The sequence below is a fragment of the Antechinus flavipes genome, chromosome 1, assembly GCF_016432865.1.
Source record: "Antechinus flavipes isolate AdamAnt ecotype Samford, QLD, Australia chromosome 1, AdamAnt_v2, whole genome shotgun sequence".
NCBI classification, from domain to species: Eukaryota; Metazoa; Chordata; class Mammalia; order Dasyuromorphia; family Dasyuridae; genus Antechinus; species Antechinus flavipes.
This window is the reverse complement of record NC_067398.1, coordinates 213479405-213505124: the sequence shown is the minus strand read 5'-3', so window position 1 is coordinate 213505124 and position 25720 is coordinate 213479405. Positions and strand designations below refer to the sequence as shown.

General features: G+C 36.9%; 1 protein-coding gene across 1 annotated transcript; it reads left to right on the top strand.

The window, feature by feature from the left end:
* Positions 1–2623: 2623 nt before the first annotated feature.
* On the top strand, positions 2624–13917 carry LOC127553487 (perilipin-3-like). Its single transcript, XM_051984269.1, has 6 exons — positions 2624–2688; positions 4260–4319; positions 9604–9733; positions 10124–10293; positions 10919–11035; positions 13491–13917. Exons 3-6 carry the CDS (start codon positions 9619–9621, stop codon positions 13761–13763), a joined length of 675 nt encoding a protein of 224 aa, XP_051840229.1. The 5' UTR covers positions 2624–2688; positions 4260–4319; positions 9604–9618; the 3' UTR covers positions 13764–13917.
* The last annotated feature ends 11803 nt before the right edge of the window (positions 13918–25720 follow it).

The window sequence follows — 25720 nt, the reverse complement described above, 5'->3', positions numbered from 1 at the left end:
TTTTGAAGAGAGAGTATTTTCCTGTCCACTATGTCCAGCTCCATGAAGATGAAGCAATTATTACTATTACATAAAAATTCTCAGTTTTAGATTCTAGTACAATCTAGATACCAGGTCAACTCTTGTGATATTTTCCCAAATGGCTAGCTGAGAAGCTAGCTTATTTCATGTCATAAACCAGCTACTATCGGGCAAATCACTTTGTCCCTCTGAGTTTATTTCTTAATCTATAAATATGATCATAAAAATGACTGCCCTACTTCATAATTATTATGATGATCACACATAATAATTTATGTAAAGCAATTTATGAGCCGCAAAGTGATACATAAATGTCAAATCTTATTATTCCAGTCTCACTTAGCTAAAGTATTGTTTCATTGATGGAGATTATATAACTAGAGACCAATGCACCTTATCCACTCCCAAAGATTTAATGCTTTTTGTAAGTGGCTCCTGAATCTCTACATTATTTATTGCTTATCAGTCTTCTGATCTCCAATCCTGTCATCACCAACTATTTAATTGGCATTTCAAACTGATTCTTCTAAAGGCACCTCCACATGCCCTGAAATGGAACTCATCATCTTCTCCCCAGAGCTTAACACTTCAGACTTTCAACTTTTTTATTTCTACCGGGGTCACCATCATCTTTATATCATTGACACAACACTTCTCTCCTGTACTACTGCAATAGCACCTGAATTAGACTCACAGCTTCCAATCGTTCCTCTAACCCTACAAATAATTGCCAAAAATAATTTTCTTAAAGCAGAGGTCTAACCATGTCACTTCTCAACTCTGACTTGTAGGATCAAATAGAAACTCCTCTGTCTGGCATTTAAAATCCTTTACTCTTTGGCTTCAACTTTCCAGCCTTCCGTCCTTCACACACCCAGCATTTCAGCTATATTATCCTCCTTATGATTCCTCACTTGTAGCATAGCCTACCTGTCTGCCCTTGGATGTCTCCCCAGCCTAAAATATCCTCACCCCTTAAAATGTAATGCCAGAAAAACTGAGCAAGACAGAGATTAGCGACCAATTCAATAGTTTATTAAATGGAGAGATATACTGGGACCAAATGAATCCAAATGGTCCCAGGACTGGACAAGACTATCATCTCCAAGAATCCAGCATTGAGCATTAGATAGCAAGAATCAATAAGAAGAACAATGACATAATGGGGGAGGTACCTGGATGGGGATAACCTAATGGGCGGAGGCACCTAGAATGATACAATGGAAGGAAATACTGGAGAGATTACTGATATTCTAATGATATCTAAAATGGATAAAGCTTTATCCTGTCAAACATCTAAAAGGAATGATTATAACCTAAAGATATAATAAACCTTCTATCTCATCAACCATTTAAGAGGAAATGATTATAGCCTGGGGTTTTGGGGCAACTGAGGTCGACCTTTATCTCATCAAACATTAAGAGGGAAAGGTTATAACCTGAGGCAGAGTAACTAAATAGGACCATTAGGGAAACTATTAGGAATAGGAAACAAGTAGGTCAGGATATCAAAAGGGAACTGTGGCACAACAAAAATCCCTAGGAACAGTCCCAGCACTACCCTCAGCATTACATCTTGATTTCTCTCCAAGTTGCAAGTAACTCTTTCATATTCCCTTGTTCTTCATAGACTTATTTACATAAATTTATACAGCATGCTGTGTCCTACAATTGAATACATACACACTCCAACCCAATTTCCCTTAACCTTTGTCACTTCATTAACTTTTCTATCATCATTTAATCAGAGATACTTTTAAAGTACCAACTTTTTCCATATGATATTAATGAAATGATAAATCACTTTAGTTAACAGTGTAGATAGAGAAAATCATTGATCAGGCAGAGTTACTAAGGGCAGATCTACCATGACTGACTATATCCTTACAGGAAAGAAAAGTAAAAAGGGGATAGTTAATTCTAAAGAAATTCTTCTTTAATCTTTCTTAGCTCTTCTCTTCCCTTCCTTCCCCACCTATTGTACTTAAGAAATGATTGGTAAGTGGATAAACTTGTAGCTTATTATCTGTTTACCTACACTTAAATGAAATAGTGCTATTCTCCAGAGGGCTGTTTGTATGTAAGGAAAGAATCCTTTGGAAAGCTTTTACATTTCCACTTTATTTATACAATAATAAAATGATTTAGCGAGGCTTACATATAAATGATGTAAGATAAATTAAAGTTGCTTTTTAAAAATTTTTCATAGCTTGTTATTTACAAGTTATATGGATGGGTAATTTTACAGCATTGACAATTGCCAAACCTTTTGTTCCAATTTTTCACCTTCTTCTCCCCCACCCCCCATCCCCCAGATGGCAGGATGATCAATACCAAAATTGTTTTTTTTTTAAGAGAAAACAAACAAATGAATACTGAAAAGTCAGAAAGACTATGAAGTGAGTAACTTACAGGTGTGAGAACTAATATAGAACCTTTCAAATCACTGACTCTTTCCTAATTCTGCCACCTACCTCATAGCTTTCATTGGCCACAGGACTAGAAATTTATTTGGTGATTGTTTATTTGCTTCACCGGTCAATGATAAGGGGGCAATGCCCACTCACCACCTAAGAGTGCATATATCTATATATATATATACACACACATATAGGAGGAGAAAGTCAAAGTAGCTGCTATAGCTGTATCCTCAGGGCTTGTCACTGGGTAAGTAGGGAAAAGGAGAGATGTTGGGCCATGGTTTAGCCCTTTAATTCAGTGGGGGTATTTTTCACTACTTTTAAGAAAACATAGAAAGGAAAAACTTCCTTGACTGTAAGACTCATATGTGGCTATCATAATATATCTTGGTAGAGAATCTTTAAGGTTGTTGTTTTTTTTTTTTTAAATATAATCACTGGATAGTAAATGATATGTTCAAGCAAAGACTAGACCCAAGAGTGAAATCGCAGTTCAGAATATAAAAATAGGGTGAATAATTAATCAAGAGTGGCAACTGATTGAATTTTAGGATTTGGGGATTGAAGGAACTTTAGAGCTCAACTGATCCAATTCCTTTACTCTATAGATGAGAAAAATTAAGGCCCAAAGACTTTTTTACTTAGTAAAAGGTCTTTAAAAAAAAATGAAACCAGGATATAAACCGAAATCTACTGAGCTCAAAATCCAGAGTTGCAGCCCTTCTCTTCCCTTCCCAACCCACTTCACTGTGATACCTTGAAATAGGTAACTTTTTTGCACAAACTAGTTAAAAATTAGAAGTAAGTGCACAGTGGAATGACATGTTTAGTCTTAGGATTTGGGGGTTTGGGGGGAGCAGGCTCCCAAATCCAGCAGCCCTTAAGACCTAAAACTTGAAGAAAAAACCTCAGGCACCCCAGTCACTGCTGGAGACCAAGAGAAGTCTTAGGATTAAAAACTGCATGTCTTGGTGCAGCTAGTTCTGTCAATGTCTATACATACTACTTAAGGCCTAGATACTAATACTAATACTAACTCAAGTACTTTGATTCTGTCTCTTCCCTCCTAAACACTCTCCCAGTTAGATGTGGTGGAGGAAGGGGAGATATTAATGATAACATGTGTATAGTTCTTAAGGGTTTGCAAATTGCTTACAGGTGTCATGTTTGATCCTGACAAAAATTCTGTGAGCTTAGTGCTATCATTCTCATTTTACAGATGAGAAAATGGAGGTTGAGAGATACTGAATTCTTAACTTTATTCCTAGGAGAAAGTCAGTTCATCAGTTTAGCATTTTAGACCCTGAGAAGTAATCTCGGCTAACAAAATTCTGGTGACTTCCCGAGAGTATAACTTTGAACTGAATTTGACTCCTTCTAAGCTGGAGAATTGAATGAAAACTGGGAGTAGCAAGTTACCCATTCAACTCTCCTCATGTCCTTCACAAAAGGAAAGTAAGATCTCATTTGTAAATTGTCTGTAATAATACTAATTCCTTCTGAATGAGATGAGGTGAGATCTTTCAAGACAGTTGTGAAAATTGAGTAAGGCTTCATCTGCTTCAGAGTCTGAGTAGGCCTGAAGGACTTTTGAGCATCAAGTCAAGGACATACTTAAGTCCCCTTCCTGCTATCCTCCCATGACATCATTTTCTCCCTATTTCAGTCAAATATGGGCACCTTTGTACTTATTGGTCAAGTTCAATTTCTTGGGTAGTTCCCTCGTTTAGAATGTAAGATCCTCAGCCAATGAGGATGAGAGTCAGTGGTGGGAGGGGTGGTTGCGTTAGGGATTAAAAGTGGTAACCCTGCCCGCAGGAGGTGCGATTCCCTTGGAGATCTTCTGCTGTACTGCTGCTGTTCTCTTCTCTGGAGAAGGTAAGATAGACTTTGCTTTCCTTCCAGAGATCTCTCCAGCCTTTTATATTAAATGGGTTTCCTCACCATTTAATAAGGTGAGGTGATGTTGGTGAAGGCATGATTGAAGCCTGGGTGTGCCTGAGAGAGGGAAAGGATTTTAATTCCTCCAGGGGCTCTCGGGGCCAGGAGGAAAACTTAGGTCTACTTTGAATTTTCCTCACTAGAGTGAGGTGACTAATTAGAGGTGTAGCTATGAAGGGGTGGGACAGGAGAAACCTTCCAGCTGTAAGAGTAGTGTCAGCTGACCAGAAATACCCTTTAGTAGATCCCAATTGGGAGCACAATCGCCCTATACATCGGGAAGTATGTGGGACCTCCAGAGAGAAGGTGGTGGCTTCTTTCCTTAACCACCCACGTGTCTTGATCTGCAGTAAGGCCATGTGAAATTTTTTATTTTAAAAGATGGCGAATGTGGTTTTATATAGGCTATTAAAACAAAATGCTGTTGGGGTTGTATCTCCCTACTTACAGGTTATGTTTTCTGGAGGTATTGGGTAAATTTGTGATCTCTGGGCAAGTATTAAGTTGAATGAAATTTGGTTCAGTTATTTGCGAACATTGAACTTGAAAAAATATTTCCACTTAAAGACAAGGGACAAGAAAGATTGATTAGCAAAAGCAATTAATAGATTAAAAGGAGCATCTAGTATTGGATTGGAAGTGTTTAGTGTATGTCCGAGAAGGTTTGAGCAAGTAAGCTTTGGGAGGAGGAAGAGATGGGACAGCAAGAGATTGTGTGAGAGGAGGAAGAGGAAAATAGCTTTTCAGAAATAGGGAAGAAAAAGGCACAATTCCCCATTTGCCAGGGGAAAGGAGATACTCCATGAGGTTGGGGGCTGTCTTGAACTGGCAGATTGGATCCTGAGGGAAATGGCACCCTAAAAATTTGCTGCAATAAGTTGGGGTCGGGAAGCATGTTGGAATGGGGGAAAAGTGGCCATGTGGAGATGAGGTGGGAACTCAAGACAGTGGTGAAAAAGTAGGGGCATACTGAAGTCCCCTTCCTGCTTTCCTCCCATGACGTCAGCATCTCCCTATTTCAGGGCAATTTATGGACTTCTTGGCAATTTCTTGGGTAGTTCTTTCTTTAGAATATAAAATCCTTAGCCAATAAGGATGAGGATCAGTGGTGGGAGGGAGTATTTGCGTGTTGACCCTGCCCCACTCCCTTCCATTGTCTGCTGGACCAGTGGGACATCCTTCTCACAAGAAGGTAAAATAAACTTTGCTTTGCTTCTAGAGATCTCTCCAGCTTTTTTTATTAAATGGTGACATCCCCCCCCACCCCACCCCTCCCCTCACCATTTCTGAACCACACTTTGGAAATGAACTTCACTTCTAAAATGCTGGTGAAGAAATATATAATAATAATATAGTATAGTAATGTAGTAGATACAGGTCTTTTCCCTTTCAAGTTTGTCATCTCACTAATATAACATTAACCTCCCTATACTCACTATTGTTCATGTAATGAACAATACTCACAATTGTTCATGTAATCCTTTATGCATCTATTCCATCTTTGTAAAAATTCTGAACTCCTGCCTGCCTTCCTTAAAGGCCTCTTGAAAATAAACTGCTATTCCTTAGCACTGTTTCTATCTTCAGATGGCTAGGAGATGGCACTAATATATAAATCCACTTTTTTTTTTTTTTTTTTGCATTACTATTTCAAAAATTCTTGAAGGGGTGATCTCACAGTTGTGAAAATAGAGTAAGGCTTCATCTACTTCAGAGTTGGAGTAGGCCTGAAGGACGTGAGCATTGAGTCAAGGGCATACTATCCTCCATAACATCATTTTCTCCCTATTTCAGTCAAATATGGTCTTGTATCTTCTATGTAAAACTTCCCTTCTTCTGACCTCCAAATCTCCCTCAAACCACAAGTTGGAATATTATGGCAACTATTGTTGTGAACATCTATGAATGCAGGATAAAAGGACTAGTGAAACGTGGAGGAGGAGAAATAAGGCTCAAAGGGACCGGGAGGGAGGGGGGGGGGAATGGGATTGTATCCTTATTGGCAGCTTCCTCCCCAAAAGTTTGGATTATTCACACTTTTGGATGATAAATAGTATTTATCCTCAAATTTTGTCATTTTGTGTAGTTGGGTCCAACTCTAATCCCATTTGTATTGTTGGCACCTTTTACTGAGGAAACTGAAGTATAATGGGCTCATACAGCTGGTAAATAGCTGAGACTGGAATCAAACTTGGGTCTTCCCATTGCTCTGGTTTTTTGTTGGTGGTGGTGGTTTTTAATCACCTAAAAACTACATTGTTTAAAAAAAAAATTCTTGCTCCAAGTTACAGCTGTAGAAGAGCTCCAACTCGATTCCAGGTATTCTTTCCATTACATTGCATGGCCACATGTGTTCTGCTAAGATGGAATTCTCCAGAATACTTCCTTTCAATATAATGTAAAATCTTGTTGAGACTTATGTAATTAGTCATTCTTAGTTTGTAACAGGAAAAAATGTTCAGATGTAACTTCAGCCACATAGTGGACCAGCTTCCAGAAACTGGAACAAGCACTACATTAAGCACTAATTAAGCAGGCCATCTCTGAAAAGGTGCTAAATGATGCACAACACACTGACTAGTCTCAATTCCAAAAGTAAGTGAACATTTCTTTAAATGGAGGTAAACATGATGCACTTAGTAGGTAATCTTGAAAAAGGAGATAGAATACTGACTACTAGCTTGTTAAATCGATCAAGTAAAGTAGTATTGTCTCAATGTGCTAAAACCTGATCTGGATTTGACAATGTTTGTCTACTAATTCAATTAAATCTCCCTCTTGACCCAGGAACAAAGTAACATTAAAATGTCTCCAACTCTAAATAGAGCTTTGACCCAGAATTAATTGAGAGCTCTGATTACTGCCAAAACTGGACCAACACAGTTGTTTTGGTTGCTGGAAACAAAGGTTTTTTTCCCCCACCCCCAAGCTGATATAGCCTAGGAGGCCTGTTGTCTAGGAATAGGAGTACTAGACGCAAGGTAATATTATATAAAATTAGGTTTACTTTTGGCAATAGTGATACAATATTTTTTGGCTGAGGCAATTGGGGTTGTGACTTGGGGTCAAACAGCTAGGAAGTACTAAGTGTGAGACCAGATTTGAACTCTGGTCCTCTTGACCTCAGGGCTGGTTCTATCCACTGCTCTACCTAGCTGTCCTCATATTCTTTTCAAGAGGACCTACAGACGTGGAGACCTTTGGTTATATTTGTAGTCAACCTAAGGCTGGAGAATAGAGTAATTGATCGGGAAGGGTTCCAGAGATCATTTTGGTTAATTCCTCCACATTTCTGGAGAAAGGGAAGGTGCTTAGTTAACATGGGCAGCAAGTAGGATTTGAGACCAATTCCTAACTCCAAATTCAAAGTCCTTTCTATCAGACAGCCCTTAAAATATCATTGAGTTGATCTTGAATATAGAGTTGTTATTGTAAATAACCTAAATAGATCTTTGTTCTAAAATCTTTACAATTAATCTCTGAATTCAATGTGTTCATTTCTTGTGAAACTACCACTTCCTTTGAAGTGGTAGTTTAATGGTTCTTGGCCCAGAGTTGTCATTACTGCTACTAACTTATATTACTGGAGGCTAAGCCCATCAACATTTTCTGGTTTTTTAACTAATGCCTTTATTTTCAACTTCAAATGAGCCTGTCAATCAAGAGAGAATGAGCAGACCACAAGTAGCAGAGCAGGAGGTAACTTTCCTAATTACCAGAAGAAAATTCTGATTCTACTAAAAATCTAGTCCTAGCTCCAACATCTAAATGTCTCTCTCATTAGAGATAGACACCGAATTCATAATAACTAGGCACGTTGAAGTCTCTAATGCCCTTTTCTGTGTCCAGTAGATATAGCCTTATTTTTCTAAACATTAAACTTGTGAATTCAAGAGACTGAATTTATAGGAAACCCTGGCAGACTGAACAAATCCCTCCTTCCCTCTCCCTATTTGAAGGGGAGTTAGTGGCATCTATACTAATTGAAGGCAGAAAATTTAAGAGGGCAAAGAGCCTGTGAAGAGATCAGAATAAATTTCAATCTGGTATTAAATCTAGGGAGTGATCCATTATGAACAGATGAAACATAATTGAAAGGAAATTTTATCAACAAGCGAAGTTTGGGTAATAGAAAATGTGACATTTTACTTATCACATACCCTGTCCTCAAGTCGTAACTGACAACATTCAAGTGGGAGGGGGGGAATGATGATAAAATTAACTTATTAAATACCTAAGTAACTACTATGTGCCAAGTGCTTTTGTAAATAATATCCCATTTGATCCCCAAACCTATATATAAGGTTGGTGCTATTTTCATTTTAGTTGAAGAAACTTGAGGCAGACAGGTTGTGAATCACATAGCTGGTAAATGTTGGGTACATTTGAAAATGGAGCTAACCAGTTGCTTCTATATAGAATATAATATTAAAAAAAGCAACATCAAAACTGTAAAGGACCAACTAATTTAACTAATTTCTTTTCAAAGATGAAGGGATTCCTTCCAAAGAACTAGTGCCTTGTTCCCCTTTATTAAGCTTAATACAGTGAGACATACCAAATCCCATTTCTATGAGAAGCTATCACAAGCTTGTGAGCCTTGAATCCCTGTCTGCCACACTTATGTAGATTCCTCTATTCCCTTTGCCCCAAAACTATTCTCTTTCCCCTTCCTTCCCCCCAACCATGTTTCTCTACCATTAATACCAATCCCATGTTTTTATAATAGTTTCCCTTGGCTTCTTTTTTCTTTGGCTGGCATCTGCTCACCATTCCCATATGTAGTTTAACTTGGAACTTTGTTTGCCTATCATTAGATTCTTATATAGTTTCCTTGCCTCTGCTCTCAGAATTTTTTTTTTTCATTCCAAAGAACTTCCCTTATTTTGAACATTAAAAGGCAAACAAAATGGATATATGAACACAAATTGTAGTGTTGGATATTAAACATCTCTGAAATCACTTTTCTTAAGTTTAATTACTACTACTATATCACTGCTAGAATTGCAATGATGGGAACATTTCTTGATCTCTTCAGGTAGATCTTATCAGCACTTTGAAATTCCTATGAATTCAGGGGAAACCCTCCTAACCTTAGGGACGATAGGTTAGATTTCCTCACATAATGATGGTTATATAGGATCAAAGTTCAGAAACATACTATGTACATGCTTGAGAATATGAAAATGCAGGATGATGCCATACTCCTTTTTCTTTCTAGAAACCACGTTTATCCATGGACAAGGTTCAGCCATTGAAAGAAATAAATTCATTGAATTCCAATGATGTTGACGTGAGCAAGGAAGGTATCTCAAGCTTCTCTGATATCCAGAAGGAGAAACAAACAGGAGGTATTTGTCCATATGTACTTGTTTGTACCACCTGATGTGGGTCAGTGACTATAAAGCTAGATATAATTCTATTCTTGAGTCCTACTGCATTCAAGTATAAAATAGTCTACCTAATTCCAGATTAGAATCCTGATGTAACCTATGACTTAGCAGCATCTTTATATTATATTTAAAGAAAACTAACTAAAGAAAATATTATAAGCATATACATAAGCTTATGTTTAAGGGTACAACAGTAGCATAGCACTTAGAAATTTTCAGCCCTGAATAAGAATCTAATGCTATTTTTAGTGCTAAAATGCTTTAGTTTAAGGAAAACTGGGTGAACTTATGAATTTGTTACTCTAATAAATTTTTTTCTAATATATAAATTTTTAAAATTCAATATAGTTGAATCTTCAGAGGAAGACTATTATTTTAGAGAAGACTTTTCAAGAGAGAGAAGCTATTTTATTTCACTTGATTCAAGCAACCTCCAACCCCAGATGTATAAAGATATAAGAAGAGCCAAGAACAACATCAGAGGACTCTTGTACCAGCTCTATGAAACAATTGAATTGGTAGGGTTTTCTAAGCTTTAAGCTACTCCTAAAAACCAACTAATTCCTTTTTAATGGTTTTTACAGACTCTGTTGGAAGCATAGTGCTTTTCTATATGGGAATCATTTAACAAGCAGTCTCTAACTTGTATTTATTGAATTAGTAAAGTCATTTTCACAAGGCAGCCTGGTAACAGGGCACTTAGATTTGGGTGTAAATTGCCCTCATGTAATTCACTTGTGTATAACTTAAACCTGCCTTTTGCTGTAGTTTCTATTGTCCTGTGTCTCCACACTTTTCTTCCCCCCCCTGCCCCCTGACCCCCCAAATCTGGAACATGTTAACTCCTTTAAATATTTTATTAGAAACATTTAGCTCTCAGAGCTATGATAGTCTCAATAATGCTACCTACCTTATTAAGTCCCACTGCCAGGTCATAAAGAAGCAAGTTTATTTCTAGATTCCACTTAGCCATGCTAACATTCCCATTAGATCAATTATCTTTTATAGCATGTATTGAAGGTTGACCTTCAAATACAGAAGGGGAATTATAAATTAGACTCCTTGATAAATTCAGCAATTTTGAGGAACAGTTTGAAGGCAGACCTATGTCTTCAAACTTTCCAAATGCTTTTGTTCCACTAGACTTGTAGAAGAAAGCAAACTTGTGAGGATCTGCAGAATTACCGTAAGGCATTATATAAGCTGTGGATCGAGTGGTGTGAGAAGCAGATAAAAAATGAGGATAAAGATGATATTGAGGTATGTATATCAGATATCTGTCAAACTGGCTATTGGATAAACCTGTCTTCCCAATAGCTTCAAGGAGCATTCTGCTAGGAAGACTTGACCATGTCAATACTGAAGGATGGAGAGGGAACTTACAATTGGGAGATCAAAAAAGGTCTCCTATAAGCAGGGACTCTCATGGAATGAAGATGAGATTATTTCTAAGCACATAATAGTTTTGGGGAATAGCACATAGGTAGCTTGGCTGGAGTAGAACACATAAAGGGGTAGAGGCGAAAGTTCCTCTAGAGGATCTGGCAGATTCTGCTTTAGGAAGATTACTTTGCTTACCTTGGAACATAAGAGAAGGGATAAATGAGAAGTCAGGAATCTAAGCGAGGTTGTCAAAATAGTCCGGATGACTTATCTGAATCAAGGTGGAACCACATGAGTTAAAAAAAAAAAGGAACAGATGGAAGGTATAGAATCCATAAGACTTCTATAACTGGTGGTGTGTGTGTGGGAGGCAAATTGAGCTAGAGCTAATGACAAGGTTGAAAAGTTAGAGTAGGACACCTTGAAACCCTGAAGCCAATATATATTTAATGAAGAACACAAGAAATTAAGACATGGGTACACTATGGCTTCAGGAAGCCTAGGATTATAGTGACTTTAAATAGAAGAGTTTAAAAGGCATCAGACCATATATCTTAACTAGCGGTTAAGCCCAACAAGTTGTGGGACAATGGAAAAAAGGAAATGGCACTAGGTATCAAAATAAATTGATAATCCTGAAAGCTTAATACTGCTAGTAGCACTTTAGTTGCCAATAACTTGTATATTAGCTGACTAGTTCAGAAAGTTTCATCAATAGACAAATATCTTTGTAGCCATATCTGATTTACATCAGGAGAGTTACTTGTGGCTACTGTAAGGAAGATGTCATGGAAAGTGGAGATTCCTGCTATACCTGAAAAATGGTAAACTGAGTAATGGGGGGGGGTAGGTTGGAAGGCTTGAAAAGCACTGAGATCTTTCAGTATTATCCAGGCAGCTGTTTTAATAAAATGAGGGGTTTTTTTTGGGGGGGAGGGGACAAAATTATGTGCCTTCTGGAGGAAGATTGGGGAAAACTAGGGAGAATATCAGCTGGGAGTAATATTCTAGGAATAAAACTATCAAGGCTCTTGTTAGGTTTCTTTTTTCTTTGTGTATTTTTCTATTCTAAAATGCAGAAGAAATAAGTACAAAATCAATCTTAATCTGATGTAGATTAATGATTGGTTCTATGAATCTGAAATATTTTGAAGGAAGCTGAGATACTGAGGGAGTATAGGGAGTATAGAGATGACAATCCACAAGTAACTAGGTAGGAAGGGGTAACCTAGACATTGCTGAGTTGCAGTAGTTGCAGCAGAGAGCAAAGAACGCTCTTGTTCCTGATGAGTGTTTGTGAGGAGCCATCAAAGCATCAAAGTATGTAGTTTCAAGGGATTTCCATAAATATGGTGAATATTCCAGAATATGGTGAGGAAATTGGAGACATAGACGCACAAGATCACATATAGATCTGAAAGGAATCTTCCATCTAGAAAAGGAAGAAATAAGTTGTAACTTTGCAAGCTCCAAGTGGAGCTAGGCCTAGGAACTTGGTCTTAAAAAGGAGAACAGAGGAAGATGTGTCTTAAGAAAAGTCTTAAGAGAATATATCTATATTCTATATATATCTATTATATAGTCTGAAGAGTTATCTCGGATATGAGGCATCTTTGCTCATCCTCCACAAGCAAACGTTCCCTAAGGCAGGTGGGACAGGAAAAAATGCCTCAAGAGAAGAATCTGACCTCCAGAGAACCCTCAGAGCCCAAAGCTAAGGAGGAAGATGGCAAATAGCTGGCAGAGAGTAGGTAGAAGCAGGATGTCACACCTGGGACACAGCACTCATCACATCATGCTAGTTCTAGCTATGGATCAAAACAGTACATTAAGTAGCCTCAGGGACAACTAAATGGTACAGCGCTGAAGCACAGGCTTCAAGACCTCAAGAATGAGGTCAAATTTGTCCTCTGACACAAGCTGTCTGACATTGAGCAAGCCATTTAACCCAAATTGCCTCAAAACAAAACCTCATCTAGTCTTTAAAAGTAGTCTAGCAGACAAGATTCTAAAGCAAGGTGATGAGGAGAACAAAGGGATTGTTTCAGTTGATAGGCTTTAACAACTGATGTTTTCTTTTATAATTTGCCTTGCCCCTCATGGAAAGATGGTTGAACCTAAGAGACTAGAAGAATTAACAACGAATGCCAAAATGGGGCTTAAACTTTAGAATTCATTTACTGTGTTTTGTAGATGGGGGCTTTGTAGGCATTTAATGGAGTAGGAATGGAGTTTGCCAACTGCCAATCCAGTATTTAAAACAATTGTCTAAACATGTATATAATATATATGTGTGTGTGTGTGTATGTATACACTTCCCTTTTTCTTGCAGTTCTTGGAACACATGACTCTGCATATGTCCCGGAGAATTGCTCTGAAACTACAGTCAGCCTTCATGGATCTCATGCCTAAGGTCCAAGGTCTTCCAAGCAGCCTACAAGATGACATCCAACTGTCCTGTAGTGACATGCAGGACCTTCATACCATCTTTGCCCTAGGTAATGAGTTTGAAGATCTAGACAAGCATCGTCTGAGGAAGAGCCAGCTTAAGCTGACTGAAGCCCAGTTAAGTGTAGAAAAATTGTGTTGTTTCTTAGAAGAGTAAACCAATTCTCACTTTAACACTCAAAAGAAAAATCTTGAATTGTGATCTGGGACCGGATTGGTATTTCCAAATTCCTGGCAAGCAGTGTTATGCTAGTTCATAGTATGCTCTTTGAACTTTTCAGATTATGCAAATAAAGTTGCATTAAAAACTCTGGTTTTGTGGGTCATTTAATTGCAGAATAGCTCCCCCAAATGGAGTTCCAGGGCCTGGAGTTTTGAAGATCCAAATTCATCAACCTCAGATGTGTAACTGACCTGTGTGACTCTGGGCAGATTGCAACTCATGCCAGAATGTGATTTTCTTTTAAAATAATATAATGCTTCTCTCTGGGAGAGAACAGATTTCTTGGAGGTTTTCTGGAAGCAGCCTTAGTTGTAGTTGATAAAAGCAAACGTTTATTTGCTCCTTGTAAAATAGCCCAGGTTACTTTTTCTTAGTGGCCCATCTCTCCGCTTGGTTCTAAGAGCTTTGTCCTTTGCTTCTGCCTCTGCTTTCTTCAGCCTTCCTTCAGCTGGAAAATGGAGCAGCACCAAATGGAGCCAAGTGTTGAATACTAAAGAGAAAGGGACCTGTATGTTTGTGGCAACCCTGTTTGTAGTGGTTAGAAAAATAAAAGAATTTTAAAGATTTTATTGCAGGACAGAAAATCCAAAGGAGGAAAATGGGAATTGAGGGTTTAAGGAAAAAGTATTCTATGGCTTTTCTCAGCAGGGTTAAAAAGCTTAAGCTACAAATTCTGGAAAACTTTCAGCCCCTAGGTAACTGAATTTAAGTAATGAATTTGTTCAAAAACTCATCCCACTAATAAAATAACAGCTTGGGATACAAATTAAGATTTGTCTGCAAATAACTAGCAAAAATGTAAAATGGCAAAACTTAATAAATTTGCTAGCAAACAAATGCAGGAGAGAATAAATGTAATTCATTTGTTCTGTTCCAGCAGTTTCTTTATCCAAAATTGAACAGCCTCTTCAGCATCTCACTCTTTTTCCTTTTGGTTTCCATTCCTTTTCCCTTTCCATGTTAGAAAACTAACCTTTTCCACATTAGAAAACAAAAACCTGAAACAGAAAGGCACCCAGCAACAGGCAATATTCCCACAAAGGGTAGTGTCAGATTAATTTTTACCAGGACAAAGGTATTTCTCCTTTCTTCTCTGCTCCCCTCTCCCCTCCCCCTAATTCCTTCCTGCTATTTGTGGAGCATAGAGGTCAGTCCCCTTGCAACTCGGTCCCTGTGAAGATATGATACCTTCCCCTACTTTTCCCCAGCTCAAGAGATGAGCCTTTTCCCCCCCCAGGTGCTGCAGGTAAACCTTGAAAATGGAGCAAAACTTGAAACTTGAGCCTTGATAGCTAAGATGTGTGCCAAATTCTTCTGGGACCTCCATGGAATTTGGGAAGCTCACTGTAGCCCATATTGAAGCCTTCCTCTTTTGCTTGAAGGTATCTGGTAAATTCTTTTTTGACTCTGCAAACTTTCAGGGCCCTCAATGCCTGATTCCTTTTACCTTCTGTGTCCTTATGAGATTGGGATGTCTGCGTTCTCTGCAGATGGCTCAGTGATAATGTTCCTGCAAGTAGGGGAGCTACCCTACACTAATTTCCACTTAACCAACTTTGTAAAGAATAATCACAAACTTTTCAGCATATGAGAAGAATAATTCTTCACTCTTTCATAAGTGTCTGTCTCTGGGGAACAGAAGGGTGCACAGACCCAGTTTCAAGTTTTGTTGATGCAAAATTCTATCTGAAAGTCACGATGGTTTGGTAGGGACCTCACCAGCACAAAATAACAAAAAGGGACCCAGAGTTACTCTAGTTCATGGCACCTAGGCTTTCCTTTGTGTCAAAGGAAAACAACTTCCCAGGTGGATCATGGGTACTCCTCCTGACTATGTGTGAGGTGTCTCCATTAAGTGATGTAGGTTTGCTGTAAGCCCCAGATGAAAATCATAATTGTACTTGTATAAGACTGCAGAATGGGAATGGCCCATCCCTGGCCCGCCACAAGGTAGAAGCTCACAAGGTCACCCAGCTCCACAGCTGCCTTTATGAATTTCCCTATTTCCCAGCTACTCTGAGCGGTCACTGCACTTGTGATGGAGAAGGGAAAGTTTGCCAAAGTAAAACAACTTCCCAAGTGGAATAGGATCATGTGCTCCTCTAGGACTCACTGCCTAATGATCTAGAGCTCAATGTGTCAATGGGAAGAGTGGGAAGTAGTAGTGAGACACATGTGAAGGAAAGATGTGCCAAAGGCAACTCATACCTCCTATAAGTGCATTCCTGAAACCACGAATCCTCACAAGGCTCCCTTAGGAGTAGAGGTGGCTGCCAGGAATTCCATTCTCAAAGTTGCTTCCTCCCTTGGGTGACTGTATCCCTGTTTCTCTTGAGTAAATCTCTACTTTCAACTGGATGGAATGTCTCCTACTGGTTGGAAAACATGAACGGGACCTGTATGTGCCAAAATGTTTGTGGCAGCCCTGTTTGTAGTGGGTAGAAACTGGAAAATTGATGAATGCCCATCAATTGGAGAATGATTGGGTAAATTGTGGTATATGAATGTTATTCCTTAAGAAGTGACCAGCAGGATGAATACAGAGAGGCTTGGAGAGACTTGCACGAACTGATGCTAAGTGAAATGAGCAGATCATTATATACTTCAACAAATGATACTGTATGAGGATGTATTCAGATGGAAGTGGATTTCTTTGACAAAGAGAAGATCTAATTCAGTTCCAATTGATCAATGATGGACAGAATCAGCTACATCCAGGGAAGGAACACTGCGAAATGAATGTGGACTACTTGCATTTTTGTTTTTCTTCCCAGGTTATTTTTATCTTCTGAATCCAATTCTTCCTGTGCAATAAGAGAACTGTTCAGTTCTGCATACATATATTGTATCTAGGATATACTATAACATATTTAACTACCTACCATCTAGAGGAGGGGGTGGAGGGAGGAAAGGGAAAAATCAGAACAGGAGTGCAAGGGATAATGTAAAAAAAAATTATCCACTGTCAATAAAAAGTTATATTCGTAGTACATTGCTGTCATTTTAATAACATTCTTGTTAATTGATCATGGGAGAGAGGTTCCAAATCAATGAGATCACAGGTACATTTTGAGTATTTGAGATTCACCTCCTCCGTTCTAACATCTACAAACTTTGTTGAACCAAATTTATGAAACGAGTCACAAGAACGATGATATAAATATCCGAAAAGAGATGTGAGAAAAGAGACATTTCCATACACTGCAAAACAATTGCAGGGAATTCAAAATGGGGTGAAGCAAGTTTGTTCTCAATTTCTGACCGCTGACACACTTTATGCTGCAACACACTTCACTCAGGTTTTTAGCAGGTTAATAATAAAAACATCTGCCATCTAGGGGTGTTGTGAGGATATAAATGCTAGTTATTAGTTGTCTGACTAGGAAAAAATATATTAAGCCTCTTTAGTTCTGGACATATTTATTCTTTTTTTTTTCTTTTTTTAAATAACTTTTTATTGATAGAATGCATACCAGGGTAATTTTTTACAGCATTATCCCTTGCATTCACTTCTGTTCCGATTTTTCCCCTCCCTCCCTCCACCCCTTCCCCCAGATGGCAAGAGTCCTTTACATGTTGAATGTAAATATATGTGGTACATATATATATATGATACAATATGTAAAAATGTAAATATATGTGTGCAGAACTGAACAGTTTTCTTGTTGCACAGGGAGAATTGAATTCAGAAGGTATAAATAACCTGGGAAGAAAAACAAAAATGCAAGCAGTTTATATTCATTTCCCAGTGTTCTTTCTCTGGGACACATTCGTTCTTAAATACTCGTGTTAATGATCAGATATTGTAGATATTCAAATATTTGACGGATGAATAATGAAGGTTCTGAGCCAAGTGGCTAGTTATATTGTGAAAAACAGGGAGTGGTTTATATTTTTAAATATAATATCTTAAGTTCAAATCTAACATAACATTTACTGACTGTATGATCCTGTTTGCTTCAATTTTCTTATCTATAAAATCAGAAGAAAACCCAAATGGGGTCATACAACTAAACAATGGAAACTGTATAGGAGTGCATTGATTTTCCTGACAGATCATTTTGCCACAGAATTTCAAATCTAAACAGGATTAGTGAGATCCTTTAATTCAATCTTCTGATTTTATGACTAGGAAAACTGAAGTTTAGAGATTGGAACTAAAACCCAGATTTCTTATTAGTCTAATGATAACAGAATCTCAGAGTTGGAAAGAAGTAATTCAGGATCTGTGATTTCATTAGCTTGGGAAAGCTCTAACATGGTAACTCTCCCCCCTCCTCCATAACTTAAAAGTATTTTTTTTCAATTATCTATAAAGATAATTTTCAATATTCACTTTTGTAAGATATTGAGTTTCAATTTTTTTCTTCCTCCTTTCCCTCCTCTCCAAGACAAATCTGAAACAGTTTGAATATGTATGATCATTTTAAACATATTTCCATATTAGTCATGTGAAAGAAAATTCAAAAAGAAAAACCCATGAGAAAGAAAAGCAAACAAAAAAGATGAAAATACTATGCTTTGATCCACATTCAGACTCCATAATTCTCTCTCTGAATGCCGATGGAATTTTTGATCTCAAGTCTATTGGAGTTGTCTTAAATCACTGTATTGCTAAGAATTAAGTCTGTCATAGTTGATCATAACACAATCTTGCTGTTGTTGTGTACAGTGTTCTCTTCTGCCTCAGATGCAGAAGTTTATCTAAGTTCTTTCCAGGCTTTTGTGAAATCATCCTGCTCTCATTTCTTAAAAAACAACATTACATTCATAACTTATTTAGCCATTCTCCCACTGATGGACATCCACTCAGTTTCCAGTTCCTAGCCACAACAAAAAGACCTGCCACAAACATTTGTGCACATGTGGGAACTTTCTCCTCAGATTTCCTTGGGATACAGACCTAGTAGTGACACTGCTGGAGCAAAAAATATGTACAGTTTCTTAGCCCTTTGGGCACAATTCCAAATCAGCATGGAAACTTTTACCACTGCAGAGAAAAACTAGATTAGGCCTCAGGAGACCAGTCTTAGGAAGGTGCTTGAGGTACAAAGAAGGGCTTAGAGTAAGTTTATAGCAAAGTAGCAACACAAAAACAATCCCGTTAGCAGGCAAATTGTGCAGTGTGAAGTGAACTGTCACTCTTAATAAATCTACTTAATGAAGTTGCAGCTGTGAGATTCATTTTCTTTTCAGCATAATGGATCTCAAAATAAAGGCATTTATGCAGACATGAGAACTACATTATGGATGGGAAGTCATTTGGCTTTAGTGATGTCAGAACACATTCGGCTCTCAGCTAAGAGGTTGAAAATCCTGGAAACTGGCATTGAGCATGATTTGGAACAAGATTATACAATTCAGCTGCCCGGATGAAATAAGAACTCGTAGAAATGAATGGGCAAGACAGTTATTTCTGAAAAAGAGGGGCTCATCTCTTGAGAGACGACATGCATGGAATCCCAAGGAAGAAACAGTCACCTTGGTACCCAAGAAAATCCATTCTGCCAATTTTGCAAGTTTTCAATTAATAAAAAAGTCATTTTTTCCTTCTTTTTGCCTTTGCAGTTTCATTAGACACAGTGAATCTCTCCCAGTTGAGAAGATTTCCCCAACTCCCAGTAAAAGAAACATGTACAAATGAAATGTATCGATACAGTCATATTTGGCAATCATATTTCTACATTTTTGAAACAGAGCCTTCCAATAAGATACAAAGTTTTGACAAGACTATATAAAACCTTGGGTATTTGTCAAGAACATTCCCATAAGCAAGGCCACAAATCAAAGATCCTTCCTTTCTTAGAAAGGAAAACAGTTCTGGCATTAAGACAAGTAGTGTTTTATAATGTCAAGTAATAAATACAAATAGAATGCACTACAAAAATAGGGAAATGGGTCTGAAAGTTTTCTACCACACTAAGAATCCTGAAGAAGGATTTCGTGTATTGGGAGGATTAACCTACATCTAAACTGAGTAATTTAAACCTTCCATAACTTGGGATCAACCTGGCAGTTAGTTACCCAATGTAGCCAATCTATTAGTTCTAAATCTAATTGTATTATCATCTAGTCTCTACTTCTCCTTTTTCACTATGCTGTGTCTCCTTCAAGGAAAGAAGATTCTTTATTGCACTACACTTCCTTTTATTCACGTAGGTAATTTTTTCTAGGGATAGAAAATGGAATAAAGAACCCAGAAAACAATATATGTGTTGACAATAACAATAAAAATGAAAATGATCAACAGGAGTGAATGCTATGAAATTAAATAATCAAGTTTGGCTTCAGAGGTTCAGAGACTACCTCCTTCGCCCTCTTACAGATCACAAATCCTGATTTAGAACTGGAAGTAAGATCAGCTAGTTCAATCTCTTTGTATAAAAGGAGAAGAAATGGCCTGTAACTTGCTGAAGATCAAAGAGACAATAATGTCTGAGGAGGGATTTTTAAATTTTTTTTTAATTAAAGCTTTTTATTTACAAAACATATGCATGGATAATTTTTCAACATTGACCCTTGCAAAACCTTGTGTCCCAAATCTTCTCCCCCTCCCCCCATTCCCTCCCCTAGATGGCAAGTAATCCAATATATGTTAAACATCTATACATATTTCCACATTTATTATCATGCTACAAAGAAAAAAAATGAGAAAGAAAAAATGCACGCAAACTAATAAGAGTGAAAATACTGTGTTGTGGTCCACATTCACGTCCTCTCTCTGGGGGTAGATGGCTCTCTTCATCACAAGATCATTAGAAGTGACCTGACTCATTTCATTGTTGAAGAGAGCCACATCCATCAGAACTGATCATCGTATAGTCTTCTTGTTGCCATGTATACAATTATCTTCTGGTCCTGCTCACTTCACTCAGCATCAGTTCATGTGAGTCTCTCTAGACCTTTCTGAAATCATCCTGCTGGTCATTTCTTACAGAACAATAATATTCCATAACAATTGATGAGCAATCACTTAGTCTCTAGTTTCTAGCCACTACAAACAGGGCTGACACAAACATTTTTGCACATACAGGTCCCTTTCCCTTCTTTAAGATCTTAAAAAAAAAAAAAAAAAAAAAAAAAAAAAAGATCTTTTTGGGATATACTTGATAGCCCTTTGAACATAGTTCCAAATTGCTTTCCAGAATGGTTGGATCTGTTCACAGCTCCACCAACAATATATCAGTGTCCCAGTTTTCCCACATCCCCTCCAACATTCATCATTATCTTTTCCTGTCATGTTAGCCAATCTGAGAAGTATGTAGAGATACCTCAGAGTTGCTTAATTTGCATTTCTCTGATCAACATTGATTGGAGCACCTTTTCATATGACTAGAAATGGTTTCGATTGCTTCATCTGAAAATTGTCTGTTCATATCCTTTAACCATTTATCAAATAGAGAATGGCTTGAATGCTTATAAATTTGAATCAATTTTCTATATATTTTAGAAATGAGGTCTTTTTCAGAATCCTTAAATGTAAATTTCCCCCCCCCTCCAGTTTATTGCTTCCCTTCTAATTTTATCTCATTGGCTTTGTTTGTACAAAAACTTTTTTTTTTTTAATAATTTTTTATTGATAGAACGCATGCCAGGGTAATTTTTTACAGCATTATCCCTTGCATTCATTTCTGTTCCGATTTTTCCCCTCCCTCCCTCCACCCCTTCCCCCAGATGGCAAGAGTCCTTTACATGTTGTACAAAAACTTTTTAATATAATATAATCAAAATTATCTATTTTGTATTCAATAATGTATCCAGTTCTTCTTTGGCCACAAATTCCTTCCTTCTCCACAGATCTAAGAATTAAACTATCTTTTGTTCTTCAGATTTGCTTCTTCAAATATCTTCTTTATGTCTAAATCATGAGTCCATTTCAACCTTATCTTGGTCTATGGTGTTAGGTGTGGATCAGTGTCTTGTTTCTGCCATACTAATTTCCAGTTTTCCCAGCAGTTTTTGTTAGAGTGAATTCTTATCCCAAAAGCTGGGTTCTTTGCTATAATTTAGATTGCTATAGTTATTATTTTGTCCTGTGAACCTAATCTGTTTCACTGATCGACTATTCTATTTCTTAGCCAGTATCAAATGGTTTTCATGACTGTTGCTTTATAATATAATTTTAGGTCTGGTACAGCTAGGCCACCTTCATTTGCATTTTTTTTCATTAATTGCCTTGAAATTCTTTACCTTTTATTCTTCCAGATGAACTTTGTTATTTTCTCTAGATCTGTAAAATAATTTATTGGGAGTTTGATTGGTATGGCATTGAATAGATTAATTTAGGTAGTATTGTTATTTTTATTACATTTGCTCAGCCCACCCATGAGCAGTTGATATTTTTCTAATTGATTAGATCAGATTTTATTTGTGTTTTGTAATTGTGTTTATACAGTTCCTGACTTTGTTTTAGCATATAGACTCCTAAATAATTAGTTATTTTTTTTTAATTTTTTATTTAATAATTACATTATATTGACACTCGTTAATAATTAGTTATTTTAAATGGAATTTCTCTTTGTATCTCTTGCTGCTGGATTTTGTTAGTGATATATAAAAATGCTGATGATTTGTGTGTCCTCAACTTTGCTAAAGTTGTGAATTGTTTTGAGTAGTTTTTCAGTTGATTCTCTAGGATTCTTTAAGAATACCATCATATCATTTGCAGAGAATAATATTTTGGTTTTCTCATTACTTACTCTAATTCCTTTAATCTCTTTTTCTTCTCTTATTGCCAAAGCTAACATTTCTAATACAATATTGAATAGGAATGGTAATAGTGTGGGAAACCTTGTTTCAGCCCTGATCTTACTGGGAATGGTTCTAGTTTATTCCCATTACAAATGAGGCTTGCTGATGGTTTTAAATAGATGCTATTAATCATTTTAATGAAAACCCCATTTATTCCTATACTCTTTAGACTTTTTAATAGGAATGGGTATTGGATTTTGTCAAATGTTTTTTTTTTTCTGTATCTATTGAGATAATCATGATCTTTGTTAGTTTGGTTATTGATTTAGTCAACTATGTTAAGTTTTCCTAATATTGAACCAGCTCTACATTCCTGGTATAAATTCTACTTGATTATGGTGTATTATCTTGAGAATATCTTGCTATAGTCTTTTTGTTAATATTTTATTTAAAATTTTTGCATCAATAGGGAAATTGGTCTATAATTTTCTTTCTGTTTTGACCTTACCTGGTTTCAGAATCAGCACCATATCTGTGTCATAAAAGAAATTTGGTAGGACTCCATTCCCTATTTCCCAAATAGTTTGCATATTGTTCTTTAAATGTTTGTTAGAATTCACATGTAAATCCACCTGACCCTGGAGATTTTTTCTTAAAAGAGTTCATTAATAGTTTAATTTCTTTTTCTAAAATGGGCCTATTTCTTCTTCTGTTAAGCTAGGAAATCTATTATTTTTTGTAGGTATTCCTCCACTTCATTTAAGATTATCAGATTTATTGACATAGTTGTGCAAAATAACTCTTAATGATTGCTCTAATTTCCTCTTCATTGGTGCAAAGTTCTGCCTTTTCATATTTGATACTAAAAATTTGATTTTCTTCTTTCCTTTTTCTAAAATCTTTAATCTAAAATTTTGTTTATTAATTTAATAGTTTTCTTACTTCCAATTTTATTAATCTCCCCTTTTATTTTCAGAATTTCAAATTTGGTATTTAATTGGGATTTTTAATTTTTCTTTTTTTTTTTTTTTTTAGCTTTTTTAGTTGCAAGCCCAGAGGAGGGATTTTGAATCCAGATCTTCCTGGTTATTAGTCCATATCCCCTCCCCACCTCACTGTGCCACATAGGACTATGAGCATGAATATAATGTCAGCCTTTTTTGATGTATTGGTTAGTTTAGTTGTATTTCTTTCCCAGACCCTGTGCTCTCTTTAAATTCCTTGTTATTGAAATGGATCTCTAAAATGAAGAAAGATACATTGAAAAATGTGAAGTAGAAACAACAAAAATCAGTAAATTTTAAAAGGAAGGCATAGGGATTGCATCTTTGTGTAGGAAATTGCCTCTACCAATACAGGTCATTATCCTCTTTGGATATTAGAATCTAAAAAGTTGCATAAAGTGATGAGATTAAATAATCTGCCTAATGTCATTTAACCAGTATGCAGAAGTGGGACCTTGAACCCAAGTCCTCTTGGCTCTGAGATTAGCTATTTACAGCATAATGTCTCATTTAAAAATAAAAGAAAATAGAGAGTAAACTCAACTGGTACCATTTTGATATGCATTTTCATGCTGGATCTGTCCATAAATTTCAACATTGTTTACCCAATTTTAGTAAATACCACGTGGCCATAAAATAGTACAATCTGGAGATACCCATAAACATCTTTTTTCCACAGTAAAATTAAGGAGACCAACTCAGGAATAAACATCAAACCCCAGAAATGATCATCTACTCCATTCTCAAATCAATTTTTCCTATCACTCCTGCTACACTATTTTTTAATAATACAGGCTAGTTTGAGTACACACACACATGTTTATGTATGGATGTATATATGTGTATTTCAATATAGAAAGGTTGTATGATGTAGTAGAAAATTCTGGGTTGAAAGTCAAGAAGATATAGGTTAAAAATCAGATACTTTCTGGTTATGTTACACTGGACAAGTTACTTCACTTCTCTTTGCCTATTTCTTCACCTGAAAAAAAAGAGGATTGATGTGACATAATGGCTTTTAAGTTCCATTCCAGCATGCAATTGGGAACTTATCATTTGTTCAAAATAAATATCTTGGTGGAAGTATAAGTGCACCTATATGAACTATTCATTGCAACTCCCTAGGAATCTCTCATACTCATTTTAAGATGCCATCTCTGCCCTCTTCAATTTGTTTCCCCCAGTATTCCAATCTCCCTGACACTTAGTAGCTTTGGTTAATTTATGTTCTGATCACTATTCTATCTAGAAATAAAGCTCTTTATTCCCCATCTGGAGGGGGCAGGGAGGGGGGGAGAAGGGGGAAACTACTTATTATCCTTACAGTATCTAGGTGGGACAATGGATAGAGCACAGGGCCTGGAATTCAAATCAGGCCTCTCATCTGCACTTCCTAGCAGTGTGACCCTGGGCAAACACTTAACCTTATTTGCTTCGGTTTCCTCTTATGTAAAATGAACTAGAAAAGGAAATGGCAAACCATCCCATTATTATCTATACCAAGAAAACTCCAAATAGGATCATGAAGAAATGGACACAACTGAACACCACCATTATACTATACAAAAGCATTTAGCAAATGCTTTTATGATCGATTACAAAATAACCCTTTTCAATTTCTCCAGTTAAAAATGAACTTCCTTTTACATCGTCAAGGATCCATCAGTGGTGCCATAAAGTTCAATGGTTAAGTAGAGGTTCCTGAAATGGTACAAACATTGAGTCTACTATACTCCTTCCTTCCACGATTGATCCTCTGTAGCTTCCAGAGTGATCCAAATAAAGTAGGGTCTTTGGAGGATACTTCAGGCTTGGGTGTGACAGAAGGGTCCCTAATGCCTTAGGTGCTTGATATCCTAAGGTTTGTAAGATATATTCCAATGTGCTGACCACCAATTACTTATTTTTTTATCAACACCAAGTTTCAGGAGCCATACCCAAATTAATTTCTGTGACGTCTTTCATTCCCAGAGTGAACATTTGTACCAACAGTTTGCTCAAGCTACTAAATCCCAATATTTTGCCAAAATTTCACCAATTGATCAGGTGACATCTATATGGGTGCATGATGAGACAGAGAAGGGATAGGGTATGTCAGTACACAGAGCAAATTCAATCATCCATCAAACTTATTTTCTTGAAGAACTTTATTCCATTCATATCTCCCTCCTTCAAAACAAATCCTCAGTGAACATC